The sequence below is a fragment of the Nerophis lumbriciformis genome, linkage group LG14, assembly GCF_033978685.3.
Source record: "Nerophis lumbriciformis linkage group LG14, RoL_Nlum_v2.1, whole genome shotgun sequence".
NCBI lineage: Eukaryota > Metazoa > Chordata > Actinopteri > Syngnathiformes > Syngnathidae > Nerophis > Nerophis lumbriciformis.
The window spans coordinates 44,619,099-44,636,323 of record NC_084561.2 but is presented as its reverse complement, the minus strand read 5'-3'; the positions used below and the strand labels follow the sequence as shown (position 1 = coordinate 44,636,323).

Sequence of the window (17,225 nt, the reverse complement as noted above, 5' to 3'; positions counted from 1 at the left end):
AATTTTTATCGATCTGTTAATGCACGCTTTGTTTGTTTTGGTCTGTCAGACAGACCTTCAAAGTGCCTGCCTTACTGGTGACGTTTCACTTCGTTCCACCAATCAGATGCAGTCACTGGTGACGTTGGACCAATCAAACAGAGCCGGGTGGTCACATGACCTGACTTAAACAAGTGGAAAAACTTATTGGGGTGTTACCATTTAGTGGTCAATTGTACGGAATGTGTACTGTACTGTGCAATCTAATAATAAAAGTTCCAATCAATCAATCAAAAGTGTGAAGGAAAAAAGATACTTTTTTATTTCAACCGGACATCCCGTCAAAAGCCTAAAGACTGACCGCACATGAGGACGTTCCTGTCTTCACAATAAAAGTGCCGCTCCATCGCACCTGCTAGGGATGATGTTTGTTAAGAAATTATCGATTTCGATGCCATTATCGAATCCTCTTATTCAGTGTTTTTCAACCACTGTGCCACGTGAGATACAGTCTGGTGTGCCATGGGAGATTATCTAGTTTCACCTATTTGGGTTAAAAATATTTTTTGCAAACCAGTAATTATAGTCTGCAAATGATGTGTTGTTGTTGAGTGTCGTTGCTGTCTAGAGCTCGGCAGAGTAACCGTGTAATACTCTTCCATATCAGTAGGTGGCAGCAGGTAGCTAATTGCTTTGGAGATGTTGGAAACAGCGGGAGGCAGGGTGCAGGTAAAAGGGTGTCTAATGCTTAAACCAAAAATAAACAAAAGGTGTGTGCCCCTAAGAAAAGGCATTGAAGCTTAGGGAAGGCTATGCAGAACGAAACTAAAACTGAACTGGCTACAAAGTACCGTATTTTCCGCACCATAAGCCGCCCTGGGTTATAAGCCGCGCCTTCAATGAACGGCATATTTCAAAACTTTGTCCACCTATAAGCCGCCCCGTGTTATAAGCCGCATCTAACTGCGCTAAAGGAATGTCAAAAAAACAGTCAGATAGGTCAGTCAAACTTTAATAATATATTAAAAACCAGCGTGATGTGGGCGCGCATGGAGTCGTATATCAACATGGACGGAGCTGCGTGAAAAAAGCCACCCGCCCTCTTCGCGTAAACTTACCTTAACCACTCGCTCATCTTTTCTTCATCCAGCCATCCCTTCGAGTTAGCTTTTATGATGACGCCGGCTGGAAAGGTCTCTTTTGGCAAGGTCTTCCTTTTGAATATCACCATGGGTGGAAGTTTCTGGCCATTAGCATGGCAAGCTAGAACCACAGTGAAGGATGACTTCTCATTCCCTGTGGTGCGAATATTCACCGTACGTGCTCCCGTTGTATCCACAGTGCGGTTCACAGGAATATCAAAAGTCAGTGGAACCTCGTCCATGTTGATAATGTTCTCTGGCCGGATCTTTTTTTCAGCTATCTTGTTTTTACAATATGCACGGAAAGTAGCCAGCTTTTCTTGAAAGTCTTTAGGCAGTTGCTGTGAAATAGTAGTCCGTGTGCGGATGGAGAGATTGCGTCTTTTCATGAACCGGATCCCTGTCGCTTAGTAGGAGCCATTTTGTGGTCTTAACAGATGTAAACACACAAAGGAAATGAAACGTAATATCCGCGCGCTTTTTCTTCTTCTACGCGGGCGGGTGGTTGCTTACAGTAGAAGAAGAAGCGCTTCCTGTTCTATGGGGGCGGGTGCTTACCTTGGCGGTTGCTTGCGTAGAAGAAGAAGCACTTCCTCTTCTACGGGGAAAAAAGATGGCGGCTGTTTACCGTAGTTGCGAGACCGAAACTTTATGAAAATGAATCTTAATATTAATCCATATATAAAGCGCACCGGGTTATAAGCCGCACTGTCAGCTTTTGAGTAGATTTGTGGTTTTTAGGTGCGGCTAATAGTGCGGAAAATACGGTACTTTAGAGATTTATTACTCAAGTAAAAGTAAGGAGTAGTCACCCAAATATTTACTTGAGTAAAAGTAAAAAGTATGTTGTGAAAAAACTACTCAAGTACTGAGTAACTGATGAGTAACATACACACACATATCATCTATATATATATATGTATATATATATATATATATATATATATATACACACACACACACACATATATATATATATATATATATATATATATATATATATACACACACATATATATATATATATACACACACACACATATATATATATATATATATATATATACACACACACATTTATATATATATATATATATATATATATATATATATATATATATATATATATATATATATATATATATATATATATACAGTATATAATTTATATTTATTTATTTTGCCGTTTTTGTTTACATGTTAAAGGTGTTTTAATGAATATACATGCATGTTTAACACATATAGATTCCTTTCTTTCATGAAGACAAGAATATAAGTTGGTGTATTACCTGATTCTGATGACTTGCATTGATTGTAATCAGACAGCAGTGATGATAGCGTCCACGTTTTCAAATGGAGGAGAAAAAAAGTTCCTCCTTTCTGTCTAATACCACATGAAAGTGGTTGGTTTTTGGCATCTTATTTGTCCAGCTTCCATATTCGTTTTTATACACTTTACAAGAAATACATTGGCGGCAAATTCCGTAGCTTGCTAGCTTGTTTGCGCTGGCTTTCGGAGACTCTTGTTTTGAAAGCGCAGGCGCGATGGAGCGGCACTTTTATTGTGAAGACAGGAACTGTGCAGTCAGTCTTTAGGCTTTTGACGGGATGTACGGTTGAAATAAAAAAGGGTCTTTTTTCCTTCACACTTTTGATTGATTGATTGAAACTTTTATTAGTAGATTGCACAGTACAGTACATATTCCGTACAATTGACCACTAAATGGTAACACCCCAATAAGTTTTTCAACTTGTTTAAGTCAGGTCATGTGACCACCTGGCTCTGTTTGATTGGTCCAACGTCACCAGTGACTGCATCTGATTGGTGGAACGGAGATAATTGAACTAACTGTGTTGACAAAGATTGTTTTATTCATTGGGGCCACTCTTGTTGTCACCTGTCACTCACAGAGTTGCATTGCAAAATCTTACAGAATAAATTGTAATGTGTTTATTTCGTTTAGAGTTCAGATGGGATTTTTGATTTTCTGCGCGGCATTAATTTGCTGTGCGCAGAGGACGCGTGAGCGGTGCGCAATTGCGCAGGTGCGCACCTTAGAGGGAACGTTGCCGGGGACCAAACAGCCGGACGGAGACTGAGGGCGCGTTCTAGGGATGATGTTTGTTAAGAAATTATCGATTTCGATGCCATTATCGAATCCTCTTATCCAGTGTTTTTCAACCACTGTGCCGCGTGAGATACAGTCTGGTGTGCCGTGGGAGATTATCTAGTTTCACCTTTTTGGGTTAAAAATATTTTTTGCAAACCAGTAATTATAGTCTGCAAATGATGTGTTGTTGTTGAGTGTCGGTGCTGTCTAGAGCTCGGCAGAGTAACCGTGTAATACTCTTCCATATCAGTAGGTGGCAGCCGGTAGCTAATTGCTTGGTAGCTGTCGGAAACAGCGGTAGGCAGCGTGCAGGTAAAAAGGTGTCTAATGCTTAAACCAAAACTAAACAAAAGGTGAGTGCCCCTAAGAAAAGGCATTGAAGCTTAGGGAAGGCTATGCAGAACGAAACTAAAACTGAACTGGCTACAAAGTACCGTATTTTCCGCACCATAAGCCGCCCTGGGTTATAAGCCGCGCCTTCAATGAACGGCATATTTCAAAACTTTGTCCACCTATAAGCCGCCCCGTGTTATAAGCCGCATCTAACTGCGCTAAAGGGAATGTCAAAAAAACAGTCAGATAGGTCAGTCAAACTTTAATAATATATTAAAAACCAGCGTGATGTGGGCGCGCATGGAGTCGTATATCAACATGGACGGAGCTGCGTGAAAAAAGCCACCCGGCCTCTTCGCGTAAACTTACCTTAACCACTCGCTCATCTTTTCTTCATCCATCCATCCCTTCGAGTTAGCTTTTATGATGACGCCGGCTGGAAAGGTCTCTTTTGGCAAGGTCTTCCTTTTGAATATCACCATGGGTGGAAGTTTCTGGCCATTAGCATGGCAAGCTAGAACCACAGTGAAGGATGACTTCTCATTCCCTGTGGTGCGAATATTCACCGTACGTGCTCCCGTTGTATCCACAGTGCGGTTCACAGGAATATCAAAAGTCAGTGGAACCTCGTCCATGTTGATAATGTTCTCTGGCCGGATCTTTTTTTCAGCTATCTTGTTTTTACAATATGCACGGAAAGTAGCCAGCTTTTCTTGAAAGTCTTTAGGCAGTTGCTGTGAAATAGTAGTCCGTGTGCGGATGGAGAGATTGCGTCTTTTCATGAACCGGAAACCTGTCGCTTAGTAGGAGCCATTTTGTGGTCTTTACAGATGTAAACACACAAAGGAAATGAAACGTAATATCCGCGCGCTTCTTCTTCTTCTACGGGGGCGGGTGGTTGCTTACAGTAGAAGAAGAAGCGCTTCCTGTTCTATGGGGGCGGGTGCTTACCTTGGCGGTTGCTTGCCGTAGAAGAAGACGCGCTTCCTCTTCTACGGGGAAAAAAGATGGCGGCTGTTTACCGTAGTTGCGAGTCTAAACTTTATGAAAATGAATCTTAATATTAATCCATATATAAAGCGCACCGGGTTATAAGCCGCACTGTCAGCTTTTGAGTAAATTTGTGGTTTTTAGGTGCGGCTAATAGTGCGGAAAATACGGTAAGCAAAAACAGAATGCTGGACGACAGCAAAGACTTACTGTGGAGCAAAGATGGCTTCCACAATGTACATCCAAACATGACATGACAATCAACAATGTCCCCACAAAGAAGGATAAAAACCAACTGAAATATTCTTGATTGCTAAAACAAAGGAAGACATGAAACTGCTACAGGAAAATACCAAAAAAAGAGAAAAAGCCACCAAAATAGGAGCGCAAGACAAGAACTAAAACACGACACGCAGGAAAACAGCAAACAAGTCCAAATAAGTCAGGGTGTGATGTGACAGGTGATGACAGTACACCTACTTTGAGACAAGAGCTACAGTATAGCGATGCATGCTTGGTTATGGTTTAAAGTCATATCCAACAATTGCGACAACGACTTTTTACTGTCAACTGAGTTTTGTTTTTTAATGATTTCTACTGGTGGTGTGCCTCTGGATTTTTTCAAAGAAAAAAATGTGCCTTGGCTCAAAAAAGGTTGAAAAACACTGCTCTTATCGAACCGATTTACTTATAGATTCTCTTGTCGAATCCAGATAGGTTGTTGTATATGGAAAAAAAACACACAATACTTGGTTTAACAAAAACTCACTTTTAGCAGCCTTCACTTATATTTTTTAAGAAAAAAATAAAATAAATAAAATCAGTATTGACTGTTAGTGCCCCTTTTAATTTGGCCACCTAAGAAAAATACATGCATTAATTTGTATTATTTATTAGACAGACCTGCAAACTCTGGAGTGGTGTAGGCTACAAGATACCATTAACTAGGGCTGGGTGATATGGCCTTTTATTAATATCTCGATATTTTTAGGCCATGTCACGATACACCATATATATCTCCATATTTTGCCTTAGCCTTGAATGAACACTTGATGCATATAATCACAGCAGTATGATGATTCTATGTGTCTACATTAAAACATTCCTCTTCATACTGCATTAATATATGCTACTTTTAAACTTTCATGCAGAGAGGGAAATCACAACTAAAAGTGTATTTATTAAAGAGTTATTAAGCAGTGGCACAAACATTCATGTCATTTCAAGACAGAAAGTGCAAGATTGTCAGAGACATTTTAAAACAAGCTATTAGTGCACTTTTGTGCATGATGTCACTAAGATGACATATCTAAACAACACTACCGTATTTTCCGCACCATAAGGCGCCCTGGGTTATAAGCCGCGCCTTCAATGAACGGCATATTTCAAAACTTTGTCCACCTATAAGCCGCCCCGTGTTGTAAGCCGCATCTAACTGCGCTAAAGGAATGTCAAAAAAACAGTCAAATAGGTCAGTCAAACTTTAATAATATATTAAAACCAGCGTGATGTGGGCGCGCATGGAGTCGTATATCAACATGGACGAAGCTGCGTGAAAAAAGCCACCCGGCCTCTTCGCATAAACTTAAACTTACCTTAACCACTCGCTCATCTTTTCTTCATCCATCCCTTCGAGTTAGCTTTTATGATGACGCCGGCTGGAAAGGTCTCTTTTGGCAAGGTCTTCCTTTTGAATATCACCATGGGTGGAAGTTTCTGGCCATTAGCATGGCAAGCTAGAACCACAGTGAAGGATGACTTCTCATTCCCTGTGGTGCGAATATTCACCGTACGTGCTCCCGTTGTATCCACAGTGCGGTTCACAGGAATATCAGTTGCTGTGAAATAGTAATCCGTGTGCGGATGGAGAGATTGCGTCTTTTCATGAACCGGATCCCTGTCGTTTAGTAGGAGCCATTTTGTGGTCTTTACAGATGTAAACACACAAAGGAAATGAAACGTACGTAATATCCGCGCGCTTTTTCTTCTTCTACGCGGGCGGGTGGTTGCTTACAGTAGAAGAAGAAGCGCTTCCTGTTCTATGGGGGCGGGTGCTTACCTTGGCGGTTGCTTGCGTAGAAGAAGAAGCGCTTCCTGTTCTACCGGGAAAAAAGATGGCGGCTGTTTACCGTAGTTACGAGACCGAAACTTTATGAAAATTAATCTTAATATTTATCCATATATAAAGCGCACCGGGTTATAAGGCGCACTGTCAGCTTTTGAGAAAATTTGTGGTTTTTAGGTGCGCCTTATAGTGCGGAAAATACGGTAAATTAAAGTGCACTTTTTGTACAGAGCGCCACTACAATAGTTTAAAACAAATAAAGTGCACTTTTGTGCATGATGTCACACAAGATATTTCAATAAGTGTCAAATAAAAATGAGCTGCATAATAGGAAATCAAATAGTGTATGTCCTTCGCTATGTGGTAGGTTCCTGCGGACGTTATCTCCTTTTGTTGTTGACTATTTGTTTCATACGGTGTTGATGTGGAAATGGTTGCTTGGGCATTGGTTGGTGTGGCACCGAACGGAGATGTTGACATGCGGAGTTTCAAGCACTCCTCATTCTCTAGCGGGTGACTTTTCAAATGATGCTACATATTAGCAGTAATGCTACTTTTTGTAGCAACGCTTTTGCCCCACACTTGACAAATTACGGTTGTCTGTTCGACATCTTCCCGCTTGAAGCCAAACCACCGCCAGACGATGGACCCCCTGCTGTTTTTCTTGGGAATTAATTCTTCCTTCATTTGTTACCAGATACGCACCTTCTTTCTCTCGTATTACCACTCGCACCACAGCTAACGTTACCCATGCCGCTACCTCTCTGCTCAGCGAGGGCGTATACGTATGTGACGTATGTAAGAAGGTGCGCTTGTTTTATGTCTCTGTGAGAAGCAGAGACAACAAAGAGTGATAAACGCCTGCAGTGTAATGCCTGCAGCTAAAAGCAACTGCGTGAGAATGTATACTTTAATATCACCATATAGTCATTTTCTATATCGCACAGAGACAAACCCGCGATATACCAGTATATCGATATATATCGCCCAGCCCTATTTGGACTTCAAAACTAACAATATAGAAGTATTTGGACTTTAAAACTAACAATATGGAAGTATTTGGACTTCAAAACTAACAATATGGAAGTATTTGGACTTCAAAACTAACAATATGGAAGTATTGATCAAGGGTGATAGGTCAAATGCAGAGAATAATTTCGCCACAGCTGGTGTGTGTGTGACAATCATTGGTGCTTTAACTTTATTTGGACTTCAAAACTAACAATATGGAAGTATTTGGACTTCAAAACTAACAATATGGAAGTATTGGGACTTCAAAACTAACAATATTGAAGTATTGGGACTTCAAAACTAACAATATGGAAGTATTGGGACTTCAAAACTAACAATATGGAAGTATTTGGACTTCAAAACTAACAATATGGAAATATTTGGACTTCAAAACTAACAATATGGAAGTATTGGGACTTCAAAACTAACAATATGGAAGTATTTGGACTTCAAAACTAACAATATGGAAATATTTGGACTTCAAAACTAACAATATGGAAATAGTTTGACTTAAAAACTAACAATATTGAAGTATTGGGACTTCAAAACTAACAATATGGAAGTATTTGGACTTCAAAACTAACAATATGGAAATATTTGGACTTCAAAACTAACAATATGGAAGTATTTGGACTTCAAAACTAACAATATGGAAATAGTTTGACTTAAAAACTAACAATTTTGAAGTATTTGGACTTCAAAACTAACAATATGGAAGTATTTGGCCTTCAAAACTAACAATATGGAAGTATTTGGACTTCAAAACTAACAATATGGAAGTATTTGGACTTCAAAACTAACAATATGAAAGTATTTTGACTTCAAAACTAACAATATGGAAGTATTTGGGCTTTAAAACTAACAATATGGAAGTATTTGGACTTCAAAACTAACAATATGGAAGTATTTGCACTTCAAAACTAACAATATGGAAGTATTTGCACTTCAAAACTAACAATATGGAAGTATTTGCACTTCAAAACTAACAATATGGAAATAGTTTGACTTAAAAACTAACAATTTTGAAGTATTTGGACTTCAAAACTAACAATATGGAAGTATTTGCACTTCAAAACTAACAATATGGAAGTCTTTGGACTTCAAAACTAGCAATATTGAAGTATTTGGACTTCAAAACTAACAATATGGAAGTATTTGGACTTAAAAACTAACAATATGAAAGTATTTGGACTTCAAAACTAACAATATGGAAGTATTTGGGCTTTAAAACTAACAATATGGAAATATTTGGACTTCAAAACTAACAATATGAAAGTATTGGGACTTCAAAACTAACAATATGGAAGTATTTGGACTTCAAAACTAACAATATGGAAGTATTTGCACTTCAAAACTAACAATATGGAAGTATTTGCACTTCAAAACTAACAATATGGAAATAGTTTGACTTAAAAACTAACAATTTTGAAGTATTTGGACTTCAAAACTAACAATATGGAAGTATTTGCACTTCAAAACTAACAATATGGAAGTCTTTGGACTTCAAAACTAGCAATATTGAAGTATTTGGACTTCAAAACTAACAATATGGAAGTATTTGGACTTAAAAACTAACAATATGAAAGTATTTGGACTTCAAAACTAACAATATGGAAGTATTTGGGCTTTAAAACTAACAATATGGAAATATTTGGACTTCAAAACTAACAATATGAAAGTATTGGGACTTCAAAACTAACAATATGGAAGTATTTGGACTTCAAAACTAACAATATGGAAATATTTGGACTTCAAAACTAACAATATGGAAATAGTTTGACTTAAAAACTAACAATATTGAAGTATTTGGACTTCAAAACTAACAATTTGGACTTCAAAACTAACAATATGGAAGTATTTGGACTTCAAAACTAACAATATGGAAGTATTGATCAAGGGTGATGGGTCAAATGCAGAGAATAATTTCGCCACAGCTAGTGTGTGTGTGACAATCATTGGTACTTTAACTTTAACTTTATTTGGACTTCAAAACTAACAATATGGAAGTATTTGGACTTCAAAACTAACAATATGGAAGTATTGGGACTTAAAAACTAACAATATGGAAGTATTTGGACTTCAAAACTAACTATATGGAAGTATTTGGACTTCAAAACTAACAATATGAAAGTATTTTGACTTCAAAACTAACAATATGGAAGTATTGGGACTTAAAAACTAACAATATGGAAGTATTTGGACTTCAAAACTAACAATATGGAAATAGTTTGACTTCAAAACTAACAATATGGAAGTATTGGGACTTCAAAACAAACAATATGGAAAATATTTGCACTTCAAAACTAACAATATGGAAGTATTTGGACTTCAAAATTAACAATATGGAAGTATTTGGACTTCAAAACTAACAATATGGAAATAGTTTGACTTCAAAACTAACAATATGGAAGTATTGGGACTTCAAAACTAACAATATGGAAAATATTTGCACTTCAAAACTAACAATATGGAAGTATTTGGACTTCAAAACTAACAATATGGAAGTATTTGGACTTAAAAACTAACAATATGAAAGTATTTGGAATTCAAAACTAACAATATGGAAGTATTTGGACTTCAAAACTAACAATATGGAAGTATTTGGACTTCAAAACTAACAATATGGAAGTATTTGGACTTCAAAACTAACAATATGGAAGTATTTGGACTTCAAAACTAACAATATGGAAGTATTTGTATGCTAGCGCTATCTCTCTTAACTAGCCCACTCACTCACCCCACATACTGCCATTCTTAAAGGAACACACACATGCGCACACACACACATACACACGCGCTACTCCCACAACGGCTGCTTTAAAACACACCTCACCAAATTCGGCGATTAGTATTAGCAGCTTTGCTTCAAACTTAGGTAAACATTTAAATAATGAACATTCAGATCTGCACGAGGAGTTATAAAAAGTAATAATGTAGTTGTTACACCTGTCCTGCTGTTCGGTCCGGTGCAGACTGTAGTCCGAAGAGCACAGGGAAGACGTTCCCTTCAGGGTCGATGCCATTTCAATGCCTTTTAATTCATATTTTAACTTGTAAAATTGTTCTTTGACTGTGAGTGTTTAATGTAGTGTAAGATTTTCTGTTAAAATAGAGCCAATATTGACATTTTTCGTAGTTCCCTTTACTTGGGAAAGTATCGATATACATTTTGGTACCGGTACTAAACTATTGATACCGGGACAACCCTAGTATGCATAATTGTGCTGTAGAAACTGAAATATAACCTTCAATAGAGATTTAATTCTCCCTCCTATTGCCACACCTTTATGATGCTGTTTGTATAAGATGGCCATCCTTTACTTGCGTTGACTGTAATGTCTGCTAATTCCTTTCCGGTTTTCGAAAAAGCGCTGCTTGGTTTCCCCTGGAGGGAGTCCCAAGTGCTTATTTTCCCAGAATGCATTGCTAGGATAAAGCCTTTAGTGACATAACCACTTTTAATGTCACTTAACAGACCATTTCCGTAATATGAGACGCAGAGTAGGCACAAATTGTACTCAAGTAAGAGTACTGTGACATTACTACAGTAATATGACTGGAGGAAAAAAGTACTCACCCAAGTGAGTACTCAGTGAAAAAAAACTACTGAAGTATTGAGTAACTGGTAAGTTGCTATTTTTAAAGGTACTCGCACTAAAAGGTAGTTTTTAAAGTAGGGTTGTGCCGATACCAATATTCTGGTACCGGTACCAAAATGTATTTTGATACTTTTCTAAATAAAAGGGACCACAAAAAATGTCATTATTGTCTTTATTGTAACAAAAAATGTTAGTGTACATGAAACATATGTTTATTATTGTCATTTAGTCCTTAAATAAAATCGTGAACATACTAGACAACTTGTCTTTTAGTAGTAAGTAAACAAACAAAGACTGCTAATTAGTCTATGCAGTAACATATTGTGTCATTTATACACCTATTATTTTGTACACATTATAAAGGACAAACTGTAAAAAGTGATTATTTATCTACTTGTTCATTTACTGTTAATATCTGCTTATTTTCAGTTTTAACATGTTCTATCTACACTTCTGTTAAAATGTAATAAGCACTTATTATTCTCTTCTTTGATACTTGACATTAGTTTTGGATGATACCACACATCTAGGTATTGATCCGATATCAAGTAGTTACAGGATCATACATTGGTCATAATTTAAGTCCTCCTGTGTCCAGGGACGTATTTCCTGAGTTCATAGAAAAAAAACGAAAATAGATTTTGTGATGCTTGAAAATATCGATGTAATCATAGTAGTATCGACGAGATACGCTCCTGTACTTGGTATCATTACAGTGGATGTCAGGTGTAGATCCACCCATGGCGTTTGTTTACATTGTGACGCCGGTGAGCTATGGTGTGTAGTGAAGCATGTTTAGCTATTTGTCGTCCTCCAGTGATAATGCTACTTATAAGAAACACTTTATTTGTCGCCATGGAGGCCAGGATTAGTGATTTAGAAGTAAGTAAATCCGACTAACTCACCATAAGAAAGTAAAAGTAGCATTTCTTCATCACAAAAATAATCCAGTAAAGTATGTTGCATTAGAAGTAATCTGACAAGTACAATGTACCCATAAAGTTACTTGAGTAAATGTAACTGAGTAAATGTAGTGTCTTTTTAGCCAGGATAGAAACACATTTCTCTAGTTGTATCAGATGAGTGTTGTTGATGTAACCATGCTTGTAACCATGCTTGTAACCATGTGTGTCACCATGCTTGTAACCATGCGTGTCACCATGCGTGTCACCATGCTTGTAACCATGCGTGTCACCATGCTTGTAACCATGCGTGTCACCATGCTTGTAACCATGCTTGTAACCATGCTTGTAACCATGCTTGTAACAATGCGTGTCACCATGCTTGTAACCATGTGTGTCACCATGCTTGTAACCATGCTTGTAACCATGCTTGTAACCATGCGTGTCACCATGCTTGTAACCATGCGTGTAACCATGCGTGTCACCATGCTTGTCACCATGCTTGTAACCATGCTTGTCACCATGCTTGTAACCATGCTTGTAACCATGCTTGTCACCATGCGTGTCACCATGCTTGTAACCATGCTTGTAACCATGCTTGTAACCATGCTTGTAACCATGCTTGTAACCATGCTTGTAACCATGCGTGTCACCATTCTTGTAACCATGCTTGTAACCATGCGTGTCACCATGCTTGTAACCATGCTTGTAACCATGCGTGTCACCATGCTTGTAACCATGCGTGTCACCATGCTTGTAACCATGCTTGTAACCATGCTTGTAACCATGCTTGTAACCATGCTTGTAACCATGCGTGTCACCATGCTTGTAACCATGCTTGTAACCATGCTTGTAACCATGCGTGTCACCATGCGTGTCACCATGCTTGTCACCATGCTTGTAACCATGCGTGTAACCATGCTTGTAACCATGCGTGTCACCATGCTTGTCACCATGCTTGTAACCATGCGTGTCACCATGCTTGTCACCATGCTTGTCACCATGCGTGTCACCATTCTTGTAACCATGCTTGTAACCATGCGTGTCACCATGCTTGTAACCATGCTTGTAACCATGCTTGTCACCATGCGTGTCACCATGCTTGTAACCATGCTTGTAACCATGCTTGTAACCATGCTTGTAACCATGCGTGTCACCATGCTTGTAACCATGCTTGTAACCATGCGTGTCACCATTCTTGTAACCATGCTTGTAACCATGCTTGTAACCATGCTTGTAACCATGCGTGTCACCATGCTTGTAACCATGCTTGTCACCATGCGTGTCACCATGCTTGTAACCATGCTTGTAACCATGCTTGTAACCATGCTTGTAACCATGCTTGTAACCATGCTTGTAACCATGCTTGTCACCATGCGTGTCACCATGCTTGTAACCATGCTTGTAACCATGCTTGTAACCATGCTTGTAACCATGCGTGTCACCATGCTTGTAACCATGCTTGTAACCATGCGTGTCACCATTCTTGTAACCATGCTTGTAACCATGCGTGTCACCATGCTTGTAACCATGCTTGTAACCATGCGTGTCACCATGCTTGTAACCATGCTTGTAACCATGCTTGTAACCATGCTTGTAACCATGCTTGTAACCATGCGTGTCACCATGCGTGTCACCATGCTTGTCACCATGCTTGTAACCATGCGTGTAACCATGCTTGTAACCATGCGTGTCACCATGCTTGTCACCATGCTTGTAACCATGCGTGTCACCATGCTTGTCACCATGCTTGTCACCATGCGTGTCACCATTCTTGTAACCATGCTTGTAACCATGCGTGTCACCATGCTTGTAACCATGCGTGTCACCATGCTTGTAACCATGCGTGTCACCATGCTTGTAACCATGCTTGTAACCATGCTTGTAACCATGCTTGTAACCATGCGTGTCACCATTCTTGTAACCATGCTTGTAACCATGCGTGTCACCATGCTTGTAACCATGCTTGTAACCATGCTTGTAACCATGCGTGTCACCATGCTTGTAACCATGCTTGTAACCATGCGTGTCACCATGCGTGTCACCATGCTTGTAACCATGCTTGTAACCATGCGTGTAACCATGCTTGTAACCATGCTTGTAACCATGCGTGTCACCATGCTTGTAACCATGCGTGTCACCATGCTTGTTACCATGCGTGTCACCATGCTTGTAACCATGCTTGTAACCATGCTTGTAACCATGTGTGTCACCATGCGTGTAACCATGCGTGTCACGGACTTGCTGTTATACTTTCAACACAACACTGTGACTTGTGTTTTCTCCAGGAAACACGCCGCTGCATCTGGCTGTCATGACAGGTCACAAAGGTGAGTCGCTGACATCAACATTCCTGTCAAGTTGGGGCTGGGAAATGCATCCAAATCTCCATTTGACCATACAAATGTTATCTGTCATCTGTTGGGATGACACCTGCCTGGTTGGGATGACATCTGTTTAATTGGGATGACGTTTGTTTAGTTGGGATGAAACCTGCCTGGTTGGGATGACACCTGTTTAGTTGGGATGACACCTGTTTAGTTGGGATGACACCTGTTTAGTTGGGATGACACCTGCCTGGTTGGGATGACATCTGTTTAATTGGGATGACGTTTGTTTAGTTGGGATGAAACCTGCCTGGTTGGGATGACACCTGTTTAGTTGGGATGACACCTGTTTAGTTGGGATGACACCTGTTTAGTTGGGAGGACACCTGTTTAGTTGGGATGAAACCTGCCTGGTTGGGATGACACCTGTGTAGTTGAGATGACACCTGTTTAGTTGGGAGGACACCTGTTTAGTTGGGATGAAACCTGCCTGGTTGGGATGACACCTGTGTAGTTGAGATGACACCTGTTTAGTTGGGATGACACCTGTTTAGTTGGGATGAAACCTGCCTGGTTGAGGTGACACCTGTTTAGTTGGGATGACACCTGTTTAGTTGGGAGGACACCTGTTTAGTTGGGATGAAACCTGTTTAGTTGGGATGAAACCTGCCTGGTTGGGATGACACCTGTTTAGTTGAGATGACACCTGTTTAGTTGGGATGAAACCTGCCTGGTTGGGGTGACACCTGTTTAGTTGGGATGACACCTGCATAGTTGGGATGACACCTGCCTAGTTGGAATGACTCCTGCCTAGTTGGGATGACACCTGTTTAGTTTGGATGACAGCTGTTTAATTGGGATGACACCTGTCTGGTTGGGATGACACCTGTTTAGTTGAGATGACACCTGTCTGGTTGGGATGACACCTGTCTGGTTGGGATGACACCTGTTTAGTTGGGATGACACATGCCTGGTTGAGATGACACCTGTTTAGTTGGGATGACACCTGCCTGGTTGGGATGACACCTGCCTGGTTGGGATGACACCTGCCTAGTTGGGATGACACCTGTTTAGTTTGGATGAGACCTGTTTAGTTGGGATGACACCTGTCTGGTTGGGATGACACCTGCCTGGTTGGGATGACACCTGTTTAGTTGGGATGACACCTGTCTGGTTAGGATGACATCTGTCTGGTTGGGATGACACCTGTCTGGTTGAGATGACACCTGTCTGGTTGGGATGACATCTGCCTGGTTGGGATTACATCTGCCTGGTTGGGATGACACCTGCCTAGTTAGGATGACACCTGTTTAGTTGGGATGAAACCTGCCTGATTGGGGTGACACCTGTTTAGTTGGGATGACACCTGTTTAGTTGGGATGGCACCTGCCTAGTTGGGATGACACCTGTTTAGTTTGGATGAGACCTGTCTGGTTGGGATGACACCTGTTTAGTTGAGATGACACCTGTCTGGTTGGGATGACACCTGTCTGGTTGGGATGACACCTGTCTGGTTGGAATGACACCTGTTTAGTTGGGATGACACCTGCCTGGTTGAGATGACACCTGTTTAGTTGGGATGACAACTGTTTAGTTGGGATGACACCTGTTTAGTTGGGATGACACATGTCTGGTTGGGATGACACCTGCCTAGTTGGGATGACACCTGTTTAGTTGGGATGACACCTGTTTAGTTGGGATGACACCTGTCTGGTTGGGATGACACCTGTCTGATTGGGATGACACCTGTCTAGTTGAGATGACACCTGTCTGGTTGAGATGACACCTGTCTGGTTGGGATGACACCTGTCTGGTTGGGATGACACTTGTCTGGTTGGGATGACACCTGCCTGGTTGGGATGACACCTGTTTAGTTGGGATGACACCTGTTTATTTGGGATGGCACCTGTATAGTTGGGATGGCACCTGTATATGTCAAAGAGCATAGTTGATGATTGAAGGCTGTAGAACTGATTGTGCTCAGGATGTCAGTCTCTTGCTGGATCTTCTGCCGTGGGATCCAGGAATGCTGGATGAGAGCGACTGGGGGCTAAAGTATGAGGTCATACAGGAAGTGGGTGTGGCCTTTTATTCACTTCCATGCCGCTAACGCTGGCCTGGCGATTAAAAATTAATGAACAAGATAACTCCGTGAGGGCGGAGCTCTGCGAGCTTTATGCATTTGTCACTTTTCAAATGAGGACTGAGTTACAATTAAGATGGATGGCTAGATGGATATCTTATTAATTCCCAAGGGAAAATTCAGGTTTTCAGATTGAGGCCAAGAAAAAAACTCGATAGTCATAAGCATACATAAACATGTTACACAGAATCTACACAATGTGTCACAGAGGGGAGGGGGAGGTATCAATGTCTACAAAATGAATCAGATCAGCAGTATCACCTGTAAAACATTATTCATTAGGGAAGTAACAACATCAACATCTCTCTTTACGATATTGTCACGGCATTAAGGCCACGGTATAATATTATTGTGGAAAAATACCTGTTAAAATGTGTAAAATGTTTAGGACAAACACACTTAATGTGATTAAAGACAAACATAATGTGGACCTGATTTTTAGATGCGTTGCAATTCGGACATGGCTGATGATAAGATTGATTATTAAACGTCAATAATTCATGTATTTATAGTAAATAAAGTCATGTAGACAGTTATTTTAAACTTTAATATCATCTATTATTGCAACAAATATTATATTATCATACTTTCCAAACTATTTTTATGTTATACAAATCAATTGT

The 17,225-nt window shown here is 39.8% G+C and overlaps 1 protein-coding gene across 3 annotated transcripts in view; it reads left to right on the top strand.

The window, feature by feature from the left end:
* The window catches only part of LOC133616336 (ankyrin repeat domain-containing protein 13C-like), a 74,769-nt gene that overhangs the window by 4,448 nt on the left and 53,096 nt on the right, over window positions 1–17,225 (top strand). For 2 of the 3 annotated variants that reach the window (XR_012050821.1, XM_061975475.2), the window contains exon 2: window positions 14,421–14,462. The exons of the other annotated variant lie outside the window; for it this stretch is intronic. Coding sequence is in view for 1 of the 2 variants with exons in the window: in XM_061975475.2 (XP_061831459.1) it covers window positions 14,421–14,462 (42 nt within the window). In the remaining variant the exon portion in view is untranslated. The remainder of the gene's footprint in view (window positions 1–14,420; window positions 14,463–17,225) is intronic. 3 annotated transcript variants of the gene reach the window in all.